The following is a 21,494-nucleotide window of genomic DNA, read 5'->3' as shown; positions in this document are numbered from 1 at the left end:
ATTTTAACACACAACAGTCTAGAGTTTACTCCAAATTATGTGAACAAAAAACATCCAGTGAGAGGCAGTTCTGCGGATGGTAATGTCTTGTTGTTGAGAGAGATGATAAAAATGTATTCTGGATAAAACTATGCATAAAATAACTCTTGGACGTCTGACAGGTATTTGTAAATCCAGATAAATAAAGCGTTACCAAAAGCTCATACCTCGGAAAGTGAACACTAGTATTTTCCATCAATTTCTGACCAGTACTCAAAATCAGGAGTGTAAGCAAGTGTAACAGAGCTGGCTGACTCTCAGCCTGAACAAAGTCCTAGGAGCTGAGAGAGGGAACGCGAATATGTTACAATAGTTTTCAGTTTTCCACACTGAGGAAAAGTACAGCGTTTTTGTGTTGTGTGTTCTGAATTTGTTTTGTCCCCTTTGTCCTGCATCAGGGTTATATCCATCAAGAATTACCATCCAAAGATCAGAATAATCACTCAGATGTTGCAGTACCACAATAAGGTTGGTATATTCTGTTATTTTTACTTCAGTCACCATCTATATATGTATTTTAGCATTTATATAATATAGGTGTGAAAAGTTTATTTTTTAACCTTTTATCTTTTTTTATTATTATTTTTACATTTTAAAACCCTGTTAAAAATAACCACTTAATAATTGATTACAATTTGTAGTTCTGTAGAGCAACCATATAACTTAATGGTTTTTTCCCCCCCTCCCCTCAGGCCCACCTTTTAAACATCCCAAGCTGGAACTGGAAGGAGGGAGATGATGCCATTTGCCTTGCAGAGCTGAAGCTCGGTTTCATCGCCCAGAGCTGCCTGGCTCAGGGCCTCTCCACCATGTTGGCCAACCTTTTCTCCATGAGGTCCTTCATCAAGGTAGCCACAGCTAAGATTCACCCATCTGTGCTCACTGGATTAAGTTCAAAAGTAAAGTTGGCCATAAAAATAGTCTGAATAGATAATAACGATTATCCCAGATGAGGCCCATATACAGCATCTGGTGAGTGGGTGGGGATGAACTTGTAAAAAACAAATGAACTATTTTGTTTCCAGTGTTTTCCTAATGGTACAAGCTTGTCTGGCTTTTGTCTTCCAATCTTTGTCGCAGATTGAAGAGGACACGTGGCAAAAGTATTACCTTGAGGGAGTAGCTAATGAGATGTACACAGAGTACCTGTCAAGTGCCTTTGTGGGCTTGTCCTTCCCTGTAATTTGCGAGTAAGTACAGTGAAACATTTGTTTTTTATAAATTAAAAGTTAAAGTTGGCTTTCTCTTTTGTTTATTTTCCTGCTACCTCTGGTTTTGTGTTTCATGGATGCAAGAAATTTAAACTTTGTGCTTAAGCTTCAATTATTATTATTATTATTATTATTATTATTATTATTATTACGAAGAAACAACATCCAGAATCACATCATTATAACTAATTACTAATTAATAACTAATAATTGTAATAATTTGTAACTGTAATCTTGATCTCAAGAAAATGGGATTTGAAAAAAAAAATTATAATAATGATAATAGTAATAATAATTACAACATAATAACAACATTTACCACTCTGTGACTTCCATAAATTTATCAGCCTTTTCTTTACAAAATCGTTCAAATACCATATTTAAATATCATAATTACTACTGCTAATTTTTTTCAACCAGTGGATTTGTTAGTTGAAGATACAAAGAAGGTAAGATAATAAAAAAAGAGTGTGCATCACACAGGAAAAACAGGTGCTTAGCCTCAAAAATATGAATCAGACCTCAAAGTTGAAAAAGGTGATTTTCTGAAAATTACAAATATTTAGCGTGCATGAGGTCTAATTACAGTGTTATTCTCTTTTGCAGACTCTGCTATGTGAAGCTAAAGCTACTACTGATAGCTATAGAGTACAAGTCTGATCAAAGGGAAAGCAGGTAAGTGGATGTGCTCACAGTGGATTGCTGGGAGTCATTAAAATTCATAGATGCAAAAACTTTAATACGCAGGTGTGTTTGCTGTCAGAATTTGCTTTCAGTGATGAAGCTACTTTGAATCAGCTTCTTTGTTTGACTGCAAGCACAAGGTGCTTTACAAAATGTGCTAAATTAGTGTCCAAATTGGTTTGCTCACAGATATCACAGGGCTTTCTGATTACACCCTGACAAATTAATGGAGGAGGTGGCAGTTGGAACCTGATGCTGAAGCTTTGTTTTAGTAGTTCCTTTTTATGAGCTGATTCTCATTTTATACCATTTGAAGTGTCACTGCTATCTGCTTTCATCAACTTAATTTAATAAACACAGGCTGGCCTGCCAAATGAGTTGTGAAAACTAATCCTTCCAGTGAGAGCCACTGCCAGTGATTAGTGCAAAGCCTTGCAAATTCTGTGATATAACTTTCAGCTCTGACATCTTTGGTCTATAAATCCCCACAGCACCCTGATAAACCCTGGGAACCATGTGAAAATGCAGGAGGGGACCTTGGGCTTCTTCATAGCCAGTGATGCCAAAGAAGTAAAGAGGTAATAAATGGGGCCTGAGATTAAACAGTGTCTAAAAGTATGTAGTAGTGTCTCGTCTTATAGAGGCTCTGTCGGGCTATGTTTTCCTGCTCTGCTGCAAAAACCTTCATGTCATACAGTATCTACTGGTAACCACATTCTTTCTAGTGAGTTATAATTTGTAGGCAGAGAGGCAAAAATAACTTCATAGAATGTGAACAATTCATAGTAGAGCTCTATTGTATTCCTGGAGTCTTCTGCTTTTGTTACATTTGTACAAGTAATGAATTTTCTTTTTATCCAGTAAAATAATTTAAAAAAAATATATATATGATGCATTTCATGAAAATGAATCCAATGTTCTATCAGATTTTCAATAGTGTACCTAATGAGGCTAGGCCACATGCTGCCAGTGCATACAATATGCTACATAGCTTACCATCATTCTAGCTGGTTGTTGTTAGCTGATGATATCTAAGATGTAGGCTTTGTTGCTAAAATGATGCTGAGGTGGGGCGGCGGTCTGCTAGTGCTAGCAACATGCTAGATAGCTTTTTACAAGTTAGCTAGCATATTAATAAACAATGACATTAGCCATTAGCTTTTATCTATTTTGATACAAAGACAGATAAAATGTATGTTAGGATAGGATTAGAGCGGTGCACCACTCTCTAATCTCTTCTACTGTATACTTACACAGTATAAGTGTAATGGAGCATGAAATGAAAATACTCCACTAAAGAACAAGTCCCTCAGATGTGTACTTAAGCATAGCACTTAAGTTAATGTACTTTACAAACCAATACTTGTTGCAGATGTAGGGAAGATAAAATGTCTGTAAACACTTTATATCAGCATCTTGGACATGGTTTGCTCAGTGATGTCGAGTCTTCTTACATGGGGTTCTTGTTTTTCTTTTATAGGGCGTTGTTTTATTGTAAAGCCTGCCACGATGATATAACTGATCCCAAAAGGATAAAGAAATGTGGGTGCAAGAAATGTAAGTGATTCGATGAATACATTGTGAGAGTTTGTTGGTCTTCATTAACATTGCTTCACAGACTAAAGCGAAACAGCACTGAGCGAGCGTTTGTGTAGCGGTGTGACGGTGTATTTACATGACCTACATAGCCATGTGTCCAAACCACTTAGTTCCTGCATTAATTATTCAGCTCATGAAACCTTGTAACTTGCGCACAAAGAAAGGTCATCAGATTTCTTTTCACGGCCAAAACAAACAGGTGCAGTCCAAGTTTCCCTCACAAAACCACATGTCTCCGCCTCTGTATGACATGAATATCCCTCTTTAATGGGTCAGTTCACCCAAATTACAAAACACAGCTTTACAGGGGTATCTAGTCATGCTAAATGGTTTGGTTTTAAGAGCTGAGGTTATCCCTCTTAGTGATTTCTGCTTTTCTGGGATTTGGGTGAACTGATTCTTCATTATTATTATTATTATTATTATTATTATTATTATTATTCCACCACTTCTAATGCACAAGATTGGTGGAGAGAGATAATTATTTAGCATTTATAGCATATTCTCTTTTCCATGTAATTTCTATATATTCTACATAAACAGAGAAGTGAGAAATCAAGCTAGTTAACTCCTCTAAGACCATCCGTGAATTTCAGTCTAAATGTGCCTTTTGTCTGTTTGCTTGTGTGGTTGGTTGTTATATTTTCTTTTGTATAATAGCTGCCTGTGCTGTTACAGTTCATTGATAACTCTGTGATGTTAACAGGCATTCAGAGAGGCTGTTAACACCACAGGTACCGGGATGGATCGTGTGTTTCTAGACATTTAAAAAAAAACAAAAAAACATCATGTGCCACTTTGTTGTTCTTTCGCTTGGATTTACGACAGTTTGTCTTGTCTGTAACCATTACAGCTAACACTTAATCTTAACATTTGATGTATTCTTTTCTTGCTGCTTGGAAAACTTGGCACACTTTTCTTAAACATTCACTTTATAGTGATATATTGTGAGTAATGTGGATTCATTCCCCCTCTGAAAACACAGCCTGCTACCCTTGATTGAAGCAAATGTTTGATTGTACTGTAAATGTTGCATGTACAATGGTTGATGCTGCCTGGATTCCTCCTTGTTGTCATGTGCACTTTCAAATTGAAGAAAAAATGAGCAACAATATTCATTTTGGAAAAAGACCTAGAGAGACACAGTTAATCATACATTACCTACAACACCTATTTATTCTTTTATGTGGAAAATTCTAAAGAATAGTTATGGCAGAGTCCCAGGCCTCGTCCATGCCTGCTTGAGTCGGTAATACTCCAGATCACCACCAGGTGTCCCCACAGGCCTTTCACAAACACAACATCCCTGCAAGAAGAGCACAGCTGGAAAGCCACAGGGATGAGAAATGAGGAACATTTCTCTGTATAACTCTTTCGATGAAATGAATAAATCATATTACACATAGTTCAAAATGATATAGTTCAGTGACTTGACTGGACAGTTTCTCCCAGCACATCTGATATCATGGATGTTTTGGAACAAATAGCAAAGTTGTGCAGGATGTTTTAGTTGAGGATGTCAAATCAATTTATGGTTTCGCACAAGTGTTTGTTCTTGTCCTTTCTGGATGCACTTGCAGATTTATGTAGAAGCCCATAAAAACTGCCTTAGGTAAGACACTATCACATTTATTTTGACCTGTGCAAATATGAGTCACTGTATCAAATATAGCACGTGGCCAAATTATGCAGTGAACATACAGTAAGCTTTTAGGGTCATGTTGAGGTGAGGGTGAGGGGTGAAGTCAATAGAGAACTATTGTTTCTTTTGCCGATGAAAACATTTATGACCTGCCCCCCACCCCACCTCACCCTCGCTCATGTCACATCCTTATCCTCAAAACCACATGATCTTAGGACCCCATGATATTATCCACATTTGTCCCAGGAATGACCCAAACTGGATAAACCACAAAAATTCAAAATTCCTAATCTGACATTTGCACACTGCCAAGACAAAGTTAATCTTGTGCATCCCAGCAGCAGCCTTCCTCTGTGCCCTGTCTTGCCTTTGTCCACTCTTCCTCCAGAACGACCCTCAGCATTAACCTGCTCTTCCTCTCCTCTCGTCTGAACCCGTGACTGTAGCCAAGACGCCCGCCTACAAGAAAATGAGACTGGCATGTTGTTTTGATTGCGGGCGCTCAGAGCGGGGCTGCTCTTGCATGCCGGTTAATGTGCGTTGTAACATGGACTCCCCTCAACGCGACATCCCACTCTCTGCTGTCTCTGTTAATGATTGCTCAGCCACTTTACGTGCCTGTAAGTTGTCACCATGATGTGTGCTCCTCAGTGTTTGTAACATGCACTGTGGTAACTGTGCAGTGTGTCTTTAACTTGTGTGCTTTCTAGCTCTAGAAGCTGTGTCGTCACTGTCATGGATATAGATGTTGCTTTAGTGTTTTAGCTTTATGATTTTCAGTCAGTTGGTGCTCTTCCCCCTGTGTTGCTACTTTTGGAGGTGACATGTAGCTGTTTTGAAGCATGCTGGTTTACTGTTTTGCTGGTGTTTTGTCAGAGAATGTGAATTCAAATTGACCCGTAGTTTAATTTTGGTCAATAATCACTAATTTTTGAGTGTGAAAACTAATTCTCCCCCTGAAATAATGGTGCATTTCCCCCTCCAGTGACCTCACCAGCATATTCACAAGCAATTGAATCTGAAGCCATAAAAAATGTACAGCTGTGTATCCCCCACCACCACCACCAGCACCACCACAAATCTCTTGATGCTCACTCAAACTTGGGAAACCTGGTGAAGAATTTACACGCATTTCTTCAGATTTGTTTGTGTGCACAAGTGCAATAATGATGCCACTGGAGGGGTTAACTTCATCTTTTCAAGAATAACCCAAACATCATTCACGTAATCAAAACGTTTCACAATTTTTCCCTCCAGAAATGGGTGGACAGGATAGGATTTGAGATATTTGTACGTGTAAACGTCACAGACAATGATTTTTTTTTTTTTTTCAAAAAAAGAAAGAAAAAAAAAAAAGAACAGTCTTGAGAGCACCTGAGGACACACATAGTGAGGTTAATGTACTGCAGTTTATTAAATTAAGATCAAAAGCTTGAACAACCACTGGGAGTAAAATCTCCAAATCATATTCAGTAGACAAGCCAGTGTCTCATTCATTGCCACTGGAGAAGCTCTGGGTTTGCAGCTCTGAGAGTTTTTAGTTGTATGATATTGATTGAATTGTCCAATAAGATTAAAAGAGTACAATGGAATAGAGCTGGATTGTATTGGAGTGCAAGAGGAATTGAAGACAATAGAACAGTGCTGGATTGTATTGGAATTGACTGAATTGTGCTGAACTGAGTTGGGCTACATATGAATTCTTAATTCAAGTGTGATTCCCCTTTAAAGCCAGAGGGTACGTTAAGTTGTACTGATATATTGCAGAAGGCATGAAGAATGTGTCTGAGTTTGCAGAGCGTTAATACAATTTGCTGGAAACACTGTAGTCTGTCATACAGTTTTAGTGAATGTCTCTTGATCAAAGACCATGCTGTGTATAGCTGAACATCTCTGGGCGTTTCCACCCCTCAACATGTCTTCCAGGGTTGTGTGCCATGAGCATTGCCCCAGCTAGCTAAGCTCGAGCAGAGCTCTGGAGTTGCTGTCGACACAGTGCGGGAGACGCGCCGAGCGAGGCCTTATACGGCCTGACATGGAAATTATGTTTGCATTTTCATTTTTGGAGTGCTACCGGTTGTCATGAAACTCAGCCTGACAGTTCCTAACCACCAGGCAGCCGAGTGCTCCCGCCCCTCTCCTCCTCTCTCGTTGTGGGACAGATGCTAGCCTGTTAGTCCTGTGACTCTGTTCGCGCCCTCCGATTGCAGGCGACAGATGCCAGGACCAGCAAGGTCCCTGTTTGAACATTGCTGTCACTGTCCTGCCTTAAGCTCAATGCATGACCTTTATTGTAAGCAAGGGGTTGAAATAAGGTACTAATGAGCATGTGTGGGACTCACGTCTCCAAAAAGTGACTCACACAAAGTTCCATGCATCCGTGCAGGTTGTGTCAGGCGAAGGAATGGGAAACAGCTTTTGGAAAAGAGGAGAAAAATAAACACAATACCATAGACTCAAGAACAAGAGCATATATAGTATTGTCACATATTGTAACAGCATACCTACTGACTAAATATTAATACAGGTCCAACCAGTGAGCACTGGTGATTTTTATATTAAAAGACATCCAGGTTAAAACTAAGCTAAATTTGGTTTAAATCTTTAGATGTCAAGGTTAAACAGCATTTTAATGACTATGTTCCAGTATGTGCTGTAGTAAGGACCTGCTTCACATTGAAATATAGTCATTTAATGATGCTAAAACAGCTGTTAAAACTGTACGTAACCTTGATAGAGTGGAAATGAGTAATTAATTAGTCAGTCAGTAATCTGCAATTATTTTGATAATTGATTTATTGTTTTAAAGTCATTTTTAAAGCAAAAATATCAAACATTCTCTTGTCCTAGCTTCTACATGGTGATGATTTGATATTTTTATTTGTCATTTTTGGGTTTCGAACAAATGGTCACACAAACAAGCTATTTAAAGATATCAATTTAGGCTTTGGGAAATTGTATCTAGTATTTTTAACTGTTATCTGATGATATAAAGACCAAAAAATGAATGAATTAAGAAAATAATCATTTGTTGCAGCCTTAAACCCTGATGTCAGAAATGAACTTAACTTGTATTTTAACCAAATTAAGCTCAGTTTTAACCTAGAAATCTAGACATATTTTGTCTTACAAAAGACCAATCAGTGCTTACTTTACCACCTCACCTGTGACTCTTCACATTCAGCAGGTGACCGCCCACAAACACTAACAACGATCCACTGTTTAAAGCTTACTGACCACATTACTGAAAATCATATTCCTAACTGACTCGTGTTTTATTTCTCATTGCTTTGTCCATGTTGGCTTCAAGGCACACCCCTGTTTTTTTCTTTAATTTTTTTTTAAAGTGCCTTATACAGAAATCTTTTAGCCTTCAGTTCCCTGTTGTCATTTATAATTTGCTTTCATTACAACCTGTTCTTCCCTGTAACCTCTCATCTGTCTCTGCATTTTTCTCAGCTAAAAATAGCTATAATGGATATATCAAATCAAGTAAGTTTTGATTTCCATTCTCTCTTTTGTCATTTGTTTCTAACCCCTCCACTTCTGCATTCTCAACTATCACCACTTGAACCATCCCTAACCTGCTGAATTTCACTGTTTGCTGATCGCTCTGTCCAGTATATCATCATCCATCATTCTATTTTCTATGCAAAGCATTAGGAGATTGTTTCTGTGTGGTTTGTGTTTGGTATCAGTCGCAGCTCAGCAGTAGATGGTGCTACTGCATCACTGTGAGAGTGGTTGAATCAAATCAATATAAAACACTAAAACATTTAAAGTAAATATATGTATATGTAAATATTTTATTACAAGGGATTTATTTCTAGAAAACAGGCGGGAGGGATCAAAAAACTGCAACACTTAAGAGTTAGTCTAATATTTTCTCAGTTCTCGTCCAGCCAGTGGAGGAGTGTGAACCTTGTGGGCCATCCACTTTAACAGGATCTGTGATAGGCAGCAAATGTGCCACAATGTGTTGTCCTGGAGAAGTGCTGTGCATGTTTGACATGGGGCAGATGAATAGTGGAGGTCTGGAGCAGGAAGGATAATCTGCTAGACAGCTGACTGTTGAAATAATCATCTCTATTCTCCAGTTTTAGCTCCCAGCCATTTTTTTTTTTTTTTTTTTTGTTGGAGTAAGGGGACCATGCTCTTCTGCCTCCTTTTGTCTATTTTATCATGTTACCTTTACCAGTTTTACCTCCACTCGAACACCAGTGGAGCTGTAAGCTTTCATATTTCAAGAGAGTCAAGTGGATGATAAATTTATTCCTTCCCTCATCAGGCATAAACTGCACAGAGCAGCTAGTGGTTGCTAATTCACATTGTCACCTCCTTGTTCTTATGGCATAACAATCGCTGGAACACCTGAAAGCATATTTATTAATTAATGTTTATTATAAATATCAAAGTAAATGTCAAATCCAACATTTCATTGGTGGCTATGCCAAGTGGTTAAGTGGTGTTTAATAAAAATGAGGTTTTTTAATTATTCAGCTATTAGCATTCTTGTGCCAGAAAGAATTACCCCCCAAAACCAGTGATTGTGGTTTAATTATGATAAAAGTCACAAGATGTTTTATTAACATACGCACTGCAGGTCTTACTGCAGTCAGTTTGAATCAAATCCTATCTTGTGGTTTATGTGAAGAAATAAAGGGTCAGTCCACCCAAGAATTTTCTAACACCCATCCGACCCCACCCGTGGGGGTGTTTTTTTGAGGTTTTCAAATATAACGTTTAAATGCTGTGAGCACCACAAGTAAAATTTAATTCACCTCCATCACACTGGGATGGCAGAGATGTCAGACATCTTAAGCTAGTGCCTAGATATCACCAGGGATTTCTGATTGGGGTGTAATGATCCTTTAAAAAAAGGCAATAACACAATAACTTGATTTGTGCAGCTGCTGATTGTGACTCCTCTTCATTCAGCAGTAAACGATGGCCCCCTAATCCAGTCATCAACTTATCAATACAAGTCAGCTAAACTGAACCACAACTCAGTGGAGGTCTGTAGGGGGCCCCATAGCGGAGTCGCTGCTGTGTCGGTCCCACTGGTAAACAACCGCAAGGGAAGCCTGCTGCCTCCCGCCAAGCCCTCCGCTCTGAGACTGAGCTTCATGGGCTCCGGGGACTTGGGCCACGTGGGCCGGCGACCAGGGGTGGCAGAAGAGGCCAGCCGGCTCCAGCGGGCACGTAGCCTCCCGGTGAAATACAGATACCACTCCAGTAATGCCACACTCAGTCACAGGCACTGTAAGGGCCACCTCCCCGTCCCCCCTCCTCCCCTCCTCTTCGGCGTGTTTGGCAGGCCTGTACTCAACAACAGCACAACCAAAGCATGTGCTTGCCAGGCTGGAGTGGTTGCATGTGTAGCATTCCTTACTAATGACCCAGTGTGTGCAGCTGTCAGCTGTGAAACATTAAATATTGAACAGGCCAAGCAAGATGTGAAGGGCCAGTGTGTTGGAGCTTCCTCCTCCACTGGAAGCCCCCCCTGTACTTCAACATTTTCCATTATGGTGTCACTTTTAGACATGCTAGCAGTGTTTGAAATCCTGTGTTCATCTGCAGAGGAGCATGATCTCTAAGACTATTAATTTTAATGAAAGCTCTTGCTTTTTCTTTTATACAAAGCCCCCCCCCCCCGTTGACAGCTTGATGATCATTTAAAGACACTCAAGCGTATTTTCCATGACCTGTTACAAACTATTCCCAGTATAAATGATGGCTGTTAAAATGTGATTAGCGAAAACCCTTTTCTTGCTGCTTGTGTTTATTTTACCAACGACGGCCACAGAGCGCAGTTGTTTTCCTCGACTCTGATATTAGCTTGTGAAAATATTTGCCTGATTACTTTACTCGAGGGTAAAACTTGTAATTCGTTCCCTATGAAGAGCTCAATGCAGTTTTGTGTAGTGATAAAGACAATGTCCAAGGGGCATCTCAGCTGTACATAAATCACTCTGGCATAAGGACCAACCTAATTATATGAGCCAAGGGCATCACTCCCAAGGATGAAGAAAGACCAGTAATTCAAACTGGATTCAGTATTGGCACAAAAGGAGCCTTATTTATGTCGCTGGATGCTTGTTAGTTATAGGTTATTACCTTAATTAAATGAGATTGTGAGTCATTAGTGTGGCCAACAGAGAAGCTATCCAAGTTTAGGTCGAAGGAAATTTGTTCTAATAAGGGATTTTTAAAAATTAAGTATTGTAATTTCCTCTGAGATATTTGTGGTACTACATTATCTGATTTTTACAAATTGCTTACATGTGGATTACAGCAATTCTCTGGATTAGCAGATTTGACTTTAGTAATTGGCATGATGGTTGATGATGGCACTACATTGCATGTTTGCATCTTCATACACAACCATGCAAAAGATGTGTTGATGCATCCTGTCATCATCATGCAAACATCGAACTGTTTTGCGTCGAGTTAAAATGTCCTGTCCGCTCCATTTTGTTCACCCAACCTCACCTCCCACTCTGTCTCTCTGTAACCTCTTTGAATTCACTGACCTCAGATTGTGCTGTGTCGTTCTTTTGCTGTTACTGATTTGTGCGTTTTGCTTGTTCTCTGACAATTCCCGCCCTCATACCGTTGTCTTTTGTTGCAGTTGAAGAGGACCAACAGTCGGCGCTATCGCCCAAAAAAAAGCAACGTAATGGAGGCATGAGGAACTCTCCAAACTCCTCACCCAAGATAATGAGGTAGGATATCACCGATGACATGCCTTTGAGAACTTGGTCAAAATTTTTTGATAACTAGAGTTTTTGGCCACTTGGGGGAAGCACAACATGCTGCAAAAACAATGATAAACAGTATTATCACATAAAGCAGTGAAGACAAATGTGTTAACAAAAAGTTGCTTATACACTTACATCTGTCTCTTTAACTGTAAAATGCTTTGCTGTGTTCACCAGCTAGCCGCTAACTCTGCTATTTGGTGCTGTTCAGGTAATATCATTTTTTAGCTGAAAAGGGCTGCCTGCTGTGGCTGAAAATCAGGTTGATGTGAACAGTGAAAATGAGCCAGAACAGTATAGTTGCAGGCCATAAAAGTGGTGAGTTCAAAGACGCTTAAAACAGCTACATGGAGTCGAGGGTTACAGCAGTGTTTGACATTGGTAACCATTCTCTGTGGGAAAATAATCTCTCACACTGTGCAGAATAATTTGTTCCACTGTTAATATAAAGATACTGAGGAGTGCAATTTTAGGGACACTTTTCTAAAATGTTAATGCATTTATATTAAAAAAAACTCGGAACTGACATGTCCTCTTCTTAGATATTTAAATCAGGTTCAAAAGTCCACTGTTCATCAAACTCAACAGAATATATTGTGGAAAACATCTTACAGAACATCTTCTGTGCTCCTGTTTTCATAAAAAAACATGTCAGACTTGCAGAATGGCTCGATGCCACGAGGTTTCATGTGACACCCACAGACTGCAGCTCTTAAACAGGCCTAGCACTAATGACAATACCAGGCAGTCAGAGAGACTCTAAAGGATAGATAGCCCAAGGCTGTTCATCTATTGTCGGATTCCTCTGAGCTCTTTTCGGCACGTAAGGCCACAGATGATATGTATCATCACAATGAAAGGCGAATTCAAATGCTACCTTGCTTTTATCTTGTCCTGTAAAATTAAACCTGCGCTTATTGATTTTGACTGGAGATAATGCTGTTATTCAACATAAGGCCATTAGAAGGATGATAATAGTAATAGTCATTGTCATTAAGTGCCATGTTATAAAGAAGGCAGGCAACAGGGAAGTCCTGCAGCCTGACATATACAAAGTGGAATTGTAGAGATGAAACTGAATGAAAACTGACAATGACCTCATGTTCCCATTGCTAATTTGGCTGCTGTTTATTTGGCACTTAGAAATTAAATCCACAAATGTCTATATTGAATAATACTATGAGATACAATACCGATCAACAATATACTGTAGTTATAAGAATGACTTACACTATTATATCCAAAAGGAGTGTTTATATGTATAATTTAGCATTTCCCTTTGATCTATGGCCTCTGTTTTTTTAGGGGGGCGTTTGCCCTTGTTTGAGTTGGTTCAAAGTGGTGTCAAAGTTGAATTGCTGCAGGTGATTTCCAGGCCCTTGGGAATCAAAACCAGGCTTTTCAAGTGCTGTAGCCATCAGCTAAATATCAGCCCACCAAACCAATCCATCTACTTGCCATGCTAATACAACGAACGATTCAGGTGGATGTGTTTTTTCACCTAGCGTGTAGGCAGCAGACACGCTGGAGAGGGATTCGCAGTGGTAGCCTAAGGGATACTTCATTCGCAACAAGCGGAGAAAAAAAATATCTGGGTGTATACTATATCAAATGTGTTTTTACAGGACCTGCGGCCTCAAGGCCTTTGTAAATAAGTAATGATCAGCAGATTGGCTGTGGGTTTTGAAGATCAAGTCTTTGTCAGTTTGCATGAGGGGATGGATTTTCAAGACTTTGCCTGCCCTCACTGCTCACGTTATAGTAAGACAGTGCAGTGATGCTGAAATAGAAAATCTACATAATGTGCATGTCTAGCGTCGACTTTATGTCTCTCTCAGCTGTCATTATGCTCCTCCAGAAGACACCTGGCCTTATGTTTTGTGGTCGTGACGTGTGAAGTCTAGTCAAACGTGTCATCTTACGACTAGAGTAGTGGAATTATGGTGCTGATCATTCTGAATGTTTAGAAGTGTGCTCAGTGAAATGACACTCACAGACGCCTCTGCTCTATGTGATGAAACAAACCGTTCAAAAGAAGAAAGCGATCAGCTGTGGAAGCAGAACTGTCTCTTGTTTCCAGATGTATCAGCAAACTAACACGTCCTGTCTGGAACTTAGCAATGACGATCTCACTGAAATTAACACCATTTCCACAGGCTCCTTGATGGGTCATAAGACACATCTAATTGTGGGATGTCACAATGCGTTTGGTCACATCGGACCGCGCAGTGACATACATGTCATGTCTGCTACAGCACTGCTGAGGCAATTGGCAGTGCAGGATAGTGACAGGCCGTCATGGCTGACAGTGAGCGATAGCTATCCTGGCAGAGCTCTGCCTCACCAGTCATCTCCACAAGGACAAACCGAAGTGACAGTGGCTCCACTGAGTGAGTGGTGAAACATTCGACTTCTGATGAAATATTTAGCCGAGGTGTAAAACCACTAAATGCTTTCAGTCTTATTAGAACTTGCATTTCAGACTCAAGCAGAGGCTGATGATAGAGAATACAGCAAGAGTTAAGGAGGATGATTCTCATGGACAAATAGCCTGAATTAATAGATTAGTTCATTGACCAGAAATTAATCAACAACTTGATTTATCAAGCAAAAATGGCAAACATTTGTCGGTTCCAAGCTTCTCAAATGGTACAGACAAGCTGCTTTATTTTGTAAATGGAATATTTTGGGTGTGCTAGTCCGATAATATTTGACATTTGAGGATATTGTTGAGGATTGTACAAATAATGTACTAATTGATAAAGAAAACTAGCATTATACAGTATGTTACAGACTTTTACCAGATGATATTAACTCCCACTCCTGCATTGTACACTTGTGTTCTCAAATTTTGTTCCTTTAAAAGCTAATATTTACTTACCCTCAGCCACAGCATTTAATGTCCTTTCAAATTAAAATTGCTTTGACAGACTGGAGTCTTTGAGAGGTAGAAAGTGGCAGAAAAGACATTTCCTCCTGCAACTACTTCCATTCTTGAAAGTACATCCAGGTCTTGCCTAGGGGTATATAAGCCCAAAGGCGAGCTTTTTTGGCTTCAGTCTCTTGGCGCCTGAGGGATGGTAGTTTCAGCTGACACTTTCATGCATACTTAACGTGTTACTTAAGGTAGCATTCTTTTAAAGTACTCACATGGATTAAAGAGGTGCTCTTCTTAGGGGGAGAAGACTTGAAGTATTTAAAAGGTTTTAGACAGAGACAGAGGGCTGCTGTCTGAGTTTTCAGGAGATAACATCTTCAGCTGTGATCTGAATCTGACAAAGTTGATTTAGTGCAAGGGGAATTGTGTTGGGCAGCACACGGCTCTGTAGTTACCACTGTGGCTGGTCGTATTTGACCGCATTGGCTGGTTTTTATGTTCACTTTTTGCCTGTGTGGGTTTCACTCCACAGTTAAAAGACATGCAGGGTAGGTAAATTGGAAACCTTAACACCAGGCAGTAATTGAATATTATCACTATTGACTTTCAATGGAATCCTATTGTGATGATACAATCATTTATTATGATTCATGAATTAACAATCCCAAGTGAATTGTAAGTAAAACTGTACACAAATTAAGATTTTTATTATTTTATATGTAAAATTTTACATAGAAGTAGATTAAAGTTCATTACATCAGATAAGACATTTGTTTTATTCCTAATTTTATATACATTAACACATTGTGATTGGATGTCATATAACGTTGTGATATTGATTTTAGCTGTATTGCTCAGCCCTAACCCTTTGCCTGCTTGTGTGTGTGTTAGCCCTGCGTGGGGACCTATTCAGCATATGTTCTGCCTCTCTCATAATGCATGCTGGGATAGCATAACAGCTCTTGAACAGTGATAGACAGATTAGAAAATGGATAGATGGTTAATGCGTTTAACTGGCTACAATAGAACTACAGGACTGTAATACCTCTAGACAGCACTGAACCATGGTTTTCGGCCAAAGGTTTTGTAAATTTAATGCTTCTAATAAAAATGTAAGAAATGGCTCAAGTAAATAGCCTAACGTATAGAATGTGATTAGAAAATGTTAAATCTCAAAGGAAAATTGTCACTTTTTGATGAGTCCTGAAGTTACTTTTCCATAAGTCTAGAATGTGACACTGGGAATGCACTTTATTTCTGTTAGGATGAAGATATTGGATAGTTTTTGACATATTTTATGTCTAAATATGTTTTATTTAAAAGTATTTTGTTTTGGATTGTTTTGGATTTGGATTTCTGTAAATTAATCTACTTATTTAATTGTATGTTTTTCATTTTTTCTATTTTTGAGGGGTGCTCAAAAGGTAGGAAAGGTGGACATGGGAGGATTTGAAAGTCATGTGATGTGATTAGTAACACAAGTATCTTACAATTTAATGGATCTCTAGGAACTCTGTCCAAAGAGCATATCACTCTGACCTGAACAAGCACGTTACAACCGCAGGTCCTCATGTGGTCAGTGTTGGGAAGGATGAAGCTCACCGCAGCGCTTAATGAAATTAGTTTATGTGTAGTTCTGATGCTCCGTTTAAAAATTAATACCCTTCACTTTGGAAAGCAAATATGATTGGGCAAATTGCTGAAATATTTAAAGTCTGGTCTGTTAAAGCTTTTACCGCGCGGCACACTACGTCGAAAGCTGTATGCAGTAAGGGGGCGTAATTGCATCTCTGTGCTCATGCCAGTCAGCGCAGTGTGTTGCTGCCATCTCCTTCCGCCTGGCTGCCGCTGCTGATGTCACTCTGCTTGATGACATGGCAGCGTTGTTGGCATTTCTGCAGATGGTCTCTGACAGGAATGAGCAAAGAGAGGAAAAAGAAAAAAAGCAACTTTAAAAAAATGCGAGCGATTTTTGGAGATCCTGAAATATTCTGATGATCTATCAATGAGTCTTTTTGACAATTAAAAAATTACATTTCTCATTTATGTTTTAATTCATTTATCTCAATTTATTGTATTTCACTTTTGCACCTTTAATTACCTGATTTTACTTCTCATTGTCACTTATAATCTTGATTTAGCCAGTCAAATCACCTCATAATTTTGTTTTGAAAGGTGCTGTATAAAAAAGCTGCTCTTAATATCACAACCTATGTCTGCCTGCGAATGATATTCTCAGGTTTATCATATTATAATTAAGCTTTATTAATGAAATGTCAAGAACTAGTTCATTTAATCCACAGTTACAGTGTCTTATAATATTCTTTATTCACTCCCTCCCTCTCGTCTTTTGTTTGATTAGACACGACCCGCTCCTCATCCCCGGGAACGAGCAGATTGAGAGCATGGATGAGAACGTAAAGAAATACGACTCCACAGGGATGTTTCACTGGTGCCCGTCCAAAGACATCGAGAAGGTCATCTTGGTGGGTTCTGCTCCTTTACGCGGCACACGTCATTTTTCCCTGACACTCTTCTCCCCGGTGACAGATGTGTCATGTCACGAAGCACCATCAGAGGTTGACAGGGCACTTAAACACTCTAATGAGGTGTTTGACTTGTCATTTGGTATATGGGGGCCCTGTACATAGAACATCTCTTGTACTAATACATATGCCATTTTTCAAATTACTTTCATAGTCTATTACAGTCATGAACTGCATGATATATTTCACTGGGTGAGCAGGCAAGTAAAAGACGGGAAGCATTAACATTTGTTTAAAAGGCCAGTTCATGCAACATTTCAGTCATATACATTTTTATTTATTTATTTTTAAATTCCTTGTTCTTTTTTTTCCATCTCAGACCCGGAGCGAGGCTGCCATGACCGTTCTGAGTGGTCATGTGGTCGTGTGCATCTTTGGAGATGTGAAATCGGCGCTGATTGGTCTCCGGAATTTTGTCATGCCCCTGAGAGCAAGCAACTTTCACTACCATGAGCTGAAGCACATTGTGTTCGTGGGGTCCCTCGAGTATCTCAAGCGAGAGTGGGAGACTCTTCACAACTTTCCAAAAGTCTCTATTCTGCCAGTGAGTAAAGCAAAATCACAAATTTCAAACATTTACCTATAGAACTGTAACAGGTAAGACAAAGAAACAGCTCTTAAGATTATGTTTATAGACAACTCATTTACATTAACAACTATGTTTATTAGGAAACATAAATGTCATTTTTAATCAATACAATGAGGAAATATTTATGTTGTATCTGCAGACCATGCCAATGCAAAATATTAATACTGACTCTATCTTGAAAATGTTGATTGTCAATGTATTTCATCTATTTGCTCCAGGATATTGACTCCTCGTGAATAAAAAATTGTTACAATTTTCAGGGTTTAATTTTAAGCAACTCAAAGCAATTGATTCAAGATCAGGGAAGGAATATGGTTTTAGTTTAAACCTTTAATATACACTATCCAACCCATGGGATGCTTCAGCCTTGGCATAATTCAGATGGGGTTTTCAGTCAGTGACTAGACAGGACAACTTTTTGAATATTAAGTCAAAACCATGATCTTTACCCACCCTCTTCTTTCAGTTGCCTAAACCTAACACATGGGACATAGGATGTGAAGACTGGTAATCTTTGATGTCAAACGTCTGTGCTTGATTCGCTAAATCATCCACCACAACTCATACAACTTTTGTTCAGTGTAGGGATGTCACACTTCTGGACTTTTCATATTCTGTATGAGACTGGGTTGAAATAAGTCTCAAGGATGACAACTGCAATTTACAGAGTTGCTACATTTTCATTCACCTCTTGTATCACATAGGTGAGATAACAAATTCTCTCCTTCACTCTCTCTCAAAGGGCACGCCGTTGAGTCGGGCAGATCTGAGGGCTGTCAACATCAACCTCTGCGACATGTGTGTCATTCTGTCAGCCAATCAGAACAATATTGACGATGCATCACTGCAGGACAAAGAATGCATCTTGGCGTCACTCAACATCAAATCCATGCAGTTTGACGACAGCATTGGGGTCTTACAGGCTAATTCCCAAGGTAAGGAGTGCCCTATCATAGTTCACTGCACTGCCTGTAAGGGACAGGGCCCTGGCACAGAGAATATCCCTCACTGGGTGCTGCCTGGCTGACCTGGTGTCACAGCATTTGACAGTAAACCCTACTGACTATTCCTCAGGTTACTGTAATAACTGCTTTCTTCACAAACCTAATTGGCGGCAACAAGCACAGCATTGGCACAACAGCCTCACCTGACTTACACTTTTTTTTTAAATACCTGGGACTGCTTTGTAAAAAATAAAAAATAAAAGGTAATGTAATTTATGAATATTGCATGTTACGGCCTTCAAACCAGCAAGTGAAGCAATCAGTGAGCTTGAGATGGCCTTCAATAATGGTCATTCATTGGCATTGAGAGAAATGCTTTTAGAAACCTTTTGACCTGAGGAGAGAGAAAGAAAAAAAATCGCTGCCAATTTCATTATTCCTCTAATACATGTATGACCTCGCATTTGCCTTAGTCAGCAGTAAGTGATGGATGTCAAAACACGGCCCATGTATAATACATACAGCATCACTGATTTAATGTGCTTACTTGTCAGTCTGAGGAAAGCAAGGAATGTCAAGTCCATCTGAATTCAATCTTGCGTCACTTATTTTCTATTTCATGGCTCCGTACTGTACATGCTTTTTCTCTCTGTGCACGTGTGTGTGTAAAAGGTTTCCGTCTCCGTGCACACACAGTCTAAGGGAAACAAAATGAGCAGTATGTCACATCTATTATATATAGACTAATATTGGACCTTGTCAAGAATATGGTAACATCACACTCAGCAACTTTATGCTTTAGCAGTGGCTGGGAAATGGATGAAATAGCCCCAGTGTATTAGTTCTGCTGATATGCCTGTTTGTAGCCCCTGATAAAGTATTGAATATTGCATTAAGAGATGTGCTTTATGTTATGTGTGTTTCCATTTAGGCTTCACACCACCAGGGATGGATAGATCTTCCCCTGAAAACAGCCCAGTCCACGGATTAGTAAGGCAGACTTCTGTCACAACTGGAGCAAATATTCCCATCATAACAGAACTAGGTATGCTTGCTGCTGTGTATTTGTGTCAGATGATTGATATGCTAGCTCTGCTGTTGCATGTTTTTTTTCCAGTTAAGTAGTTGTAAACAGATCTGAAAACAATTTCTGCAATTAGAGGCTGATCAACGCTTGATTAACTGTACTAAAAGTTGTGTTTTCATGCTTTTTTTTTTTTTTTGTTTTTTTTTTTTGTCCCTTGTTGACGTGCTCCAGTAACTGTTTTTCCTCAATACTTGTCTAGCACCATTAGCAAAGCCAGGCAAAAAAGTGCCTGTGATTTCATTCAGTCAGGATAAAAGCAGTGGGACCAGCATACAAATGATAACTGAGCTGGGTAAGAAGTGCCTCTGTCCTGTACTGCAGTGTTGTAACTGCTGCTGCCTCCATATCAGCTTTCTTTTGATTTCTCTCGCTGCACAAGAGGCTCAGTCCATTCCCATAGCATCACTTTGAGCACATTTTACCCTTGGTTCTGGTTGAAATTGCCTGTCTTGTTTTGGCCCCTTATCTCAAAGCGAAATTTCTCCCTTTTATTTTTCTAAGAATTACAAGGCCTTTGATCCCTCAGAAGTCCTTGTGGCTGTTTTCATAGCATCTTCTGTCGGATCACATTCTCTGGCCCGTGCCCTTCTTTCATCTCAGCCCTGTCGATATGACTGACATTTATTTCTGTCCTCACAGATGTAGCAGTTCTCCAACTAAATTTTACATCATTACTTTCTTCCAGCTACTGCATGTGTTTTTGTGCTCAAAGACATCTTCAAAGAAGGTTCTGGGGCAATGAGATGCTTTCATTTGTTTTGACATGCAAGTACAAGTAATTGGAAGTTCTGTCTTGGATTTACAAGACAAACAATGGCATATTGGTGTTACTGATATTGACCTCAGGAGGACTTTGAATCAAGGCCTGGAGCTTTGACAATATGCATGGTGTCATGATTGTGCATGAATGGCCTGGATATGGAATGTGGCAGAGGCAAGTTGGCCACAAGGTCCAACACAAATACCACAGATACAGTTTTATTTCAGTCAATTGAAAGACAATTTTGTCCAAATTCAGAAGAAAGAAAAGAAGGAGAATTTGCCAAACACAGATTTCTAATACAGTCCATATCTGCAGCTACTGACTGTTGTGCACAACCACTGTACTTTTGTGTCCTCCTCTTCACATCAATCAAGTATTTGCCTGATGTATGCTTAAGCACACAATCCATGCTTTGTTTTTCAAACCACAAATGAACAGTGTGGAGAAAACAAACAAGCAGAATTTAAATAACTGACGAATTCTACATTTGCATCCATAGTGAATGACTCAAATGTTCAGTTCCTGGACCAAGATGACGACGACGACCCAGACACAGAGTTATACCTCACTCAGCCTTTTGCCTGTGGGACAGCCTTCGCAGTCAGTGTGCTGGATTCCTTAATGAGTGCTGTAAGTCAGAATCAATTTAGCTTGCAGACAAATCTGTGGATATAAAGAGATTATGATGGAGGTTTTTGTGCAGTGACATATCATATCTGTAAGTAATCTGAAGTATGCAAAGAAATCGTGT

General features: G+C 39.3%; 1 protein-coding gene across 11 annotated transcripts in view; it reads left to right on the top strand.

Annotated features, from left to right (window-relative positions):
* Positions 1 to 21,494, top strand: part of LOC108899034 (calcium-activated potassium channel subunit alpha-1) — an 81,412-nt gene that overhangs the window by 51,522 nt on the left and 8,396 nt on the right. For 3 of the 11 annotated variants that reach the window (XM_051066290.1, XM_051066292.1, XM_018699262.2), the window contains exons 13-27: positions 438 to 507; positions 732 to 887; positions 1,120 to 1,229; positions 1,857 to 1,925; positions 2,426 to 2,512; positions 3,415 to 3,491; positions 5,622 to 5,795; positions 8,635 to 8,667; positions 11,807 to 11,900; positions 17,177 to 17,300; positions 17,680 to 17,904; positions 18,692 to 18,884; positions 19,825 to 19,938; positions 20,180 to 20,272; positions 21,243 to 21,373. In XM_051066290.1, the coding sequence (XP_050922247.1) occupies positions 438 to 507; positions 732 to 887; positions 1,120 to 1,229; positions 1,857 to 1,925; positions 2,426 to 2,512; positions 3,415 to 3,491; positions 5,622 to 5,795; positions 8,635 to 8,667; positions 11,807 to 11,900; positions 17,177 to 17,300; positions 17,680 to 17,904; positions 18,692 to 18,884; positions 19,825 to 19,938; positions 20,180 to 20,272; positions 21,243 to 21,373 (1,750 nt within the window). The remainder of the gene's footprint in view (positions 1 to 437; positions 508 to 731; positions 888 to 1,119; positions 1,230 to 1,856; positions 1,926 to 2,425; positions 2,513 to 3,414; positions 3,492 to 5,621; positions 5,796 to 8,634; positions 8,668 to 11,806; positions 11,901 to 17,176; positions 17,301 to 17,679; positions 17,905 to 18,691; positions 18,885 to 19,824; positions 19,939 to 20,179; positions 20,273 to 21,242; positions 21,374 to 21,494) is intronic. The other 8 variants (XM_018699279.2, XM_018699281.2, XM_018699278.2 and 5 more) reach the window with 4 other exon arrangements.

Source organism: Lates calcarifer, linkage group LG23, assembly GCF_001640805.2.
Source record: "Lates calcarifer isolate ASB-BC8 linkage group LG23, TLL_Latcal_v3, whole genome shotgun sequence".
Taxonomy (NCBI): Eukaryota; Metazoa; Chordata; class Actinopteri; family Centropomidae; genus Lates; species Lates calcarifer.
This window is presented reverse-complemented; position numbering and strand designations above follow the sequence as displayed.